Genomic DNA, 7807 nt, shown 5'->3' with positions numbered 1-7807 from the left:
GAAAAGAAAAAAAAATAAGTCACAGATCACATAACTTGTTTTCAACTTCAGGACTTTGCCTTTTTCCTGTGGTCTGAACATGGCTGCTTTCATAGGGCAATGCCAGTGTAAACTTTAGACTTACGAGTCGTTTAGCGTGAGATATAAGGTATAATAATCTCATAGATAAATTGCAGGATTATTTTATCTTGTATTTGGTTGGAGGTACTATGCAGTTTTGGGATTATTAGTCCTGCCATTTATACCTTAGTGATCGGATAAGCTATTCCATATACATGGTGGAATAACTTATCTCATGATAACTTATTTCGAGATAATTAAGTTTGAGATAACTTGTTTCCAACCAAACAACTCTTTAATATATAAGCATCTCGCTAAACTTTTTGAGATATTCCATTTAGACATTAAAACTGATCATTGTTTCGATTGAATATCTCAACTCCTAATAACTTGTTCTAGTTAGTCTCTTTCGGTTCATATTCTTGGAAATCTTTTGTGCGTGTTCTTATTTGCTTATTAGGTAATTAAGTTAATCAATACATACAAAATTCACCTCAATAAGCCATAAACCTCATACATTTTTCCTACTTGAAGTTGATGCACATAATTAAAAGATTTAATAACCAAATGAAAATACATGCAAAAATATTTTCAAAATTTAAATCAAAGGTGTCCATCGGAACACTTTATTAGGAATTGAAATATTCACCTACAACATGACTTAATTAGTGTGTTTATATACAAGTTTATGAGTCTGACTCACTAGTTATTAAGCCAAAAATTTACCTATGGCCTATCCTAATGCCCCCATGTGGCTTTCCTTTTCCTAATGGTACACTGAATTAACAAGAGAAACCTCCTACCACAAATGGTTAAGTGTTTCTTGGATTAAAGAAAGAGCATTTTTCTTTAAGGAATCAATTGAAAATGAAATGAAAGCAATTTGTCCTAATCTTAACCACGTTACCTGTTTTTATGGATAAATAGTTTCTAACAAGAATAATTAAGCAGTATTTAGCAAAATTAAAAATGTGTGGAACAGTCAAACATGTTAAAATGTTGTTTTGTTATGGTGTTTTCTGAGCAATATAATCACATAATATGATAGAATAGCTAAAGAAAACATTTCTGAAATCATATACTATCAAGAGAACTTATACTTTTTGCAAAATTATCTTACCCCATTATAACAAGTAGGACATCATAATGTGGCATGATGTGAGTTCAGGTGGGGAGATTTGGTTTCGTAGCCCTTTTTCTATTCAATTTATAAGTAGTCATAAGAGAGATTATTTCTCTGTTCATATGCAACAACAATAGGAGATTAAAAAAATTAACCTTTTGATTTGCTGGAATATTATTCCATTAGTCATAGAACATAATCATTCAAAATAAGAATAATAGAGTTAAAAGTTACATATATTATTACATAATTAGTACAAATTTAAATGATTATATCATGTTAATAATCTAATTTTCAGTTTTATCATTTTAGACATAATATGTAGATTTACCTATAATCAATCATTTATAGGACTTAATGATTCCTAACAACAAATTCATCTCTTTCCATTGGAACAATTATTAACAATCTCAAGCTAAACAAAACCATTACCACTAAGAATCCAAAGAAGTTACAATAAAAATCTCTAATTTTCTATCTGAAAAACTAAAGTTAATTAATACAAGAAGAGGTAATTTGCTGTACTTTTTTTTGGTTAATAGATGAGAAAGAGGTTTAAAAAAACATAAATAAAAGAAATTTAAACCTCTCCATCAATTGGCTTGTAGGTTGAAGGTGAAGAAGCCAATGGAAGTACCTTTACACAAGTAGTAGAGTTCATTTGATGTACTTGTATTTGTTGAAGAGGCTCTCTCATTTTGCTCTTTCCAAGAAAAGATATGAATGACCCTTTCTCCTCTGTTGAACAAACTTCATTCTTGATTACCCTTTTTTCTGCTTCTAATTCTATTAATCTTCTTATAAGTTTCTCCTCTGCATCTCTAAGGAACTTGAACTTTGGAGGGGGTGAAGATTTGAATTTGTTTAACTCATTTTCTGTTGAGGATTCAAAGAGTGGATTGAATCCTTGACAATTGTAAGAATCAAGATTTTGACTCTTGATTGGTGGTGATGACAATGGTGTAAGGATAAGGTCACTAAAGCTTTTGTTTCTTGAACATGTTCTACTTCTATCACCACATCTAGATTTACCATCTTCAGATTCTAAATCCTCTTTTGTTTCTTCCTTAATTGTGAAGAGAAATCTTGGAGGTCCACAAAGATTGTGTAGCCTCATTAACTCTGATTCTACACTATCTTCACCATATCCTTTTAGTAACAAATCTTTGCTATTCCCTAACTCCAAATCTTGATCTTGATTATGAACATGATCATTCATTTCTTGATTTCTCACTGTGTCGCTGCTAACATTGTTTACAGAACTATGCTTCTTCCAACAGAAAAGATGAGAAAATTCAGTGGCAAAAGGGGTGTTGTTGTTGTTGTACTGATCCTCTGTTTCATTCTTTGGGATTCTTTTTCTTACCCATAACAAGTAATACAACTCTGCTACAAGTCCCATGAGGATACAACCAAATACAAAACTCAAACCAATACCTAAACCACTAAAAGATGACATTTTTAGTCACATCCAAATCAACAAACTACAATCTTGCACACAATGACACAACCCTTTTGTGGAATTTTCCCAAATGAGAAAAAAAAGATACTCAAAAGCAACAATCTATATACTAAACAACTGAAATTGAAAAATGACACAACTTGAGAGCAAAAAAAAACTCAATCTTGCACACAACCCTTTTCTAGATTTTCCTCAATGAGCCAAAAGAGAAACTCAAAAAGCAACACTACTTGCAAAACTCACAATCTTGCACACAACCTGTTTGTGGAAATTCCCAAATGAGAAAAAAGAAAACAGAAAAACAGGCAGTTTTCCCAAATCTATATACTTGAGCAACTTACATAAACTTCAAACTTCAAAACCAAATCAAGAAAACCATTTAAAGACTACCCATTTTTTCCTCTGAAGTTCAGATCCTGAAACAACCATTAATTGATTCCTTAAAGAAAAAAAGACCCTTTTTTGGGAACATTATAATATATATATTTGCCTTAAACACACGCTAAGAAAAAAGCTGTGCCTGTGTGGATACTTACTGCGGTGGGAAAAGGGAAAACAGAAGGAAAGGGAAAGAAATTGAATCAACCAGTAAGTTGTACAAAAGAAAGTGGCAGAAAGTATATATTATCTATGATATTAAAAATATGTAGACTAGAAGGGTGTATTGAATGGCAAAGATGGGAGTTTATGTCCTTTAGTGCAAAAAATGGTTGGTTATATGTGTCAAAGTGTCTTTCTAAAGATAGCTCATCACATGGGCTGGCAAAAAGCATGCATTAGATAATATTTGTGTGAACATGTTTTTTGAAGGGATATTTGAAAAATACTACTAAAAAATTCTAGAAATAGGTAAAATAAAACCATTTTAGAAATAATAATTATTTCAAAAAGGTTTTTCATGTGCTTGTTAGTATATGGAGTTCAAGAAAAAGGAAATATAATAGTCTGCTGATTTTGATATATAGAGTAGTTTATGTTCTTGTCACGCCCTGAGACAATCACTTAGACGTAACGTGGTGCTTAGAAGCTAGAGCTATAAGTGATCCCAAGCTAACCGCATGACATGACAATAAGATAGCATAATAAGACTGAAAATATTAAATGCGGGATAAAGTCTGAAATAATCTATTATTATAGTACTAAACAAAAATATGATAAAAACAACATAAGCGAACTTTAACTGTCTGTCTGAAAGTCTCTACTAATACAAGTTGCTAGAACAAACCCCTAACTAACACGAACTGTCTGAAAACTAAAATAAAGCACTGAAGGAAAACATAAAGGTCATGCTCAGATAGATGAAGACTCACCAATTGGTCTGTTAGCTGATGAGCGCAAAACCTATATTATCAAACAATATATGCATAAAGTATGTGTTCAATACTTGAAATGTATTGAGTAGGAGAAAATGCATAATAAACATGATTCTGAACATGGTAAATCTGTAAACCATACTGATGCAATGACCAAGTAAGATAATATGATATTGAGATATACTGATCTGAAATACATATATACAAGATCATCCAATATTTGAAAATTTAACTATGGGAGATATTAAAATCGATATAAATTATGTGAGCTACTACACGGAGTTTAGTGTACTACTTCCCCACCGATATAAAATTTAATTTGGAGATATTAAAATCGATATAAACCATATTGTTCGTGATTCCTTTTACGGACCGTAGAATCCTATCCATAGAAATCAAAGAGATTTCTTGAGTTCTGAACTTTGAACTATATATGAAACCCTTCTACGGATCATAATTCCTTATACAATCCGTACTATCCATTCGTAGAAAATAGAGTACTGAATTTCACATTCTCTGAAGTATGATCTACGAGACCCAAACCATGACATGTAGTCCCTTTTACGAACCATAGTGTCAGGTCGTCAATCCAATTTACTAAAGGTTATGAAGTCTCGGGACTTGAAACTACAAATGTCGTTTTAAGAATCGTAAACACTTCTTCGACTCGAATTTAAGGCTCGTTGTGTCAAACTCATTTTTTCAAGTTTCAATATTTTTTTTACGAGTGCAGTTTACGACCCGTAGAATCAAGTACGGTTCGTAAACCCACTCGTAGTCACTGACATAATTAATCTGAAATTAGAAGTCTTATCTACGAACCCTTCCCATGAGTTGTAATACTACTTACGAACCGTAAATCTCAAAAATATGCAGACTTCCGATCTTTCTTTTTCTGATTTTATTTAAGTTTGAATTTCTGAGGTGTTACAATTCTTGAAGAAATTTAAGCCTTTTTATTAGTTGTTGTACGAATAATGACATAATTCCTTTGAAATTTACAAAGCCTAGGAAGTTCAAGTTTCAGTAGTTAATTTGAACTTTCCACAAGAAAAAAATTATTTTTCTTATGAGTATTTTGAGAAGAACAAAAGAAAGATAGTTATTTGTATTGTATTTTTGTTTAGAGGAGATACAATATTTATAGTTACTATATATTAGAAGACTCTAGGAATGACTATCATTGTGCCAATAAGATCTCTACAAATGTCCAATATATTTATAAAATATATAAGTGGGCCCCATCACCTTCTACTTAAATACTACATATTATATATTATTAATTACTATACTATAAATCACTACTAATATTCAATATCAAACTATATAAGTGGGCCCCACCACCTTCCACTTAAATACTACATATTATATATTAATTACTATACTATAAATGACTTAAATACTCCATATTATCTATTACAATAATTAACAATTATTTGACACTTTAAATTCTATCAATGCCATATAAATTAGGATAAAAAACCTAACATATAATATTTAAATTTATTTAAAAATAATATATGTAATACTATACATTATAATAATTAACAGCTTAATTATTTAAAACTTATATAAAAAATTTAATTGACTCTCTAAATTCTATTGGTACCACATAAAATGGATTATATAATAAACATATATTGTTTGAAATTGACGAAAAAGAAACAATAAATTACAATAATTAATAAAAAAAATAGTTCACTCCAAAAAATCTATCAATTAACAACATATATTGTTTGAAATTGACGAAAAAGAAACTATAAATTACAATAATTAACAAAATAAATCTCTTGACTCCAACAAACCTATCAATTAATGCCACATAAATTGGGACATGGCAAATAACATATAGTATTAAAAAATTAGGTTCAAAATGTACTAAAAAAATACAATAATTAACAACTTAATATATTAAAGAGACATAAAAAAGGGTTAATATTTGAAATTCTGCATCTGCCACATAAATTAAAACAAAGAGAGTAATAAATATTACTTTCAAAATTATGTTAAAAAAAAAGTACTGCAAATCACAATAGCTAACAATTTAAAATATTTTTAAAATCATATAAAAATTTCAATAACTTCTCAAATTCCATAATATGACATAAATTTTTTTAAAAAAAGTGTTATAAATCATAATAAATAGTACAATATTTAAACTACTTTAAAAGCATTATAAATTGTAATAAATAATACAACAATTTAAATTACTTAAAATTTAACGACTTAATTTTTTTTTTAAAATGTATTAAAATTTTGGTTAATTGTCAAAACTTTACATGTGCCACATAAATTGGGACATAGACAGTCACACATATTTTTTTTTAAAAATTACATTAAAAATATTCTATCAATTAACAACATATATTGTTTGAAATTGACGAAAAAGAAACTATAAATTACAATAATTAACAAAATAAATCTCTCGACTCCAACAAATCTATCAATTAATGCCACATAAATTGGGACATGGCAAATAACAGATATTATTAAAAAATTAGGTTCAAAATGTACTATAAAATACAATAATTAACAAGTTAATATATTAAAGAGACATATAAAAAATGGTTAATATTTGAAATTCTGCGTGTACCACATAAATTAGAACAAATAGAGTAATAAATATTATTTTCAAAATTATGTAAAAAAAAAAAAGTACTACAAATCACAATAGCTAACAATTTAAAATATTTTTAAAATCATATAAAAATTTCAATAACTTCTCAAATTCCATAATATAACACTTAAATACTACATATTATATATTAATTACTATACTATGAATGACTTAAATACTCCATATTATCTATTACAATAATTAACAATTATTTGACACTTTAAATTCTATCAATGCCATATAAATTAGGATAAAAAACCTAACATATAATATTTAAATATATTTAAAAAAACTATAAGTAATACTATACATTACAATAATTAACAGCTTAATTATTTAAAACTTATATACAAAATTTAATTGACTCTCTAAATTCTATTGGTACCACATAAAATGGATTATATGATAAACATATATTGTTTGAAATTGACGAAAAACAAACAATAAATTACAATAATTAATAAAAAAAATAGTCGACGAAATTGACGAAAAACAAATTATAAATTACAATAATTAACAAAATAAATCTCTCGACTCCAACAAATCTATCAACTAATGCCACATAAATTGGGACATGGCAAATAACATATATTATTAAAAAATTAGGTTCAAAATGTACTATAAAATACAATAATTAACAACTTAATATATTAAAGAGACATATAAAAAAGGGTTAATATTTGAAAATCTGCATCTGCCACATAAATTAGAACAAATAGAGTAATAAATATTATTTTCAAAATTATGTTAAAAAAAAAGTACTACAAATCACAATAGCTAACAATTTAAAATATACATATAAATATTTCAATAACTTCTCAAATTCCATAACATGACATAAATTTAAAAAAAAAGTGTTATAAATCATAATAAATAGTACAATATTTCAACTACTTTAAAAGTATTATAAATTATAATAAATAATACAACAATTTAAATTACTTATTACTTAAAATTTAACGACTTAAAAATATTTTTTTAAATGTATTAAAATTTTGGTTAATTGTCAAAACTTTACATGTGCCACATAAATTGGGACATGGAGAGTCACACATTTTTAAAAAAAAATTACATTAAAAGTATTCTATCAATTAACAACATATATTGTTTGAAATTGACGGAAAAAAAAACTATAAATTACAATAATTAACAAAATAAATCTCTCGACTCCAACAAATCTATCAATTAATGCCATATAAATTGGGACATGGCAAATAACATATATTATTAAA

The 7807-nt window shown here is 27.4% G+C and overlaps 1 protein-coding gene across 1 annotated transcript; it reads right to left on the bottom strand.

Annotated features, from left to right (window-relative positions):
- Positions 1-1584: 1584 nt before the first annotated feature.
- On the bottom strand, positions 1585-3457 carry LOC125818217 (uncharacterized). The gene has a single exon (XM_049497764.1). The coding sequence runs from the start codon at positions 2640-2642 to the stop codon at positions 1764-1766; it is 879 nt and encodes a 292-aa protein (XP_049353721.1). The 5' UTR covers positions 2643-3457; the 3' UTR covers positions 1585-1763.
- Between the last annotated feature and the right edge of the window lie 4350 nt (positions 3458-7807).

The sequence above is a fragment of the Solanum verrucosum genome, unplaced genomic scaffold (genome assembly GCF_900185275.1).
Source record: "Solanum verrucosum unplaced genomic scaffold, falcon-dt-bn FXZP01000253.1, whole genome shotgun sequence".
In the NCBI taxonomy this organism is placed as follows: domain Eukaryota; kingdom Viridiplantae; phylum Streptophyta; class Magnoliopsida; order Solanales; family Solanaceae; genus Solanum; species Solanum verrucosum.
Note: the sequence above shows the minus strand (reverse complement) of the source record. Positions and strands in the feature narration are given on the sequence as shown.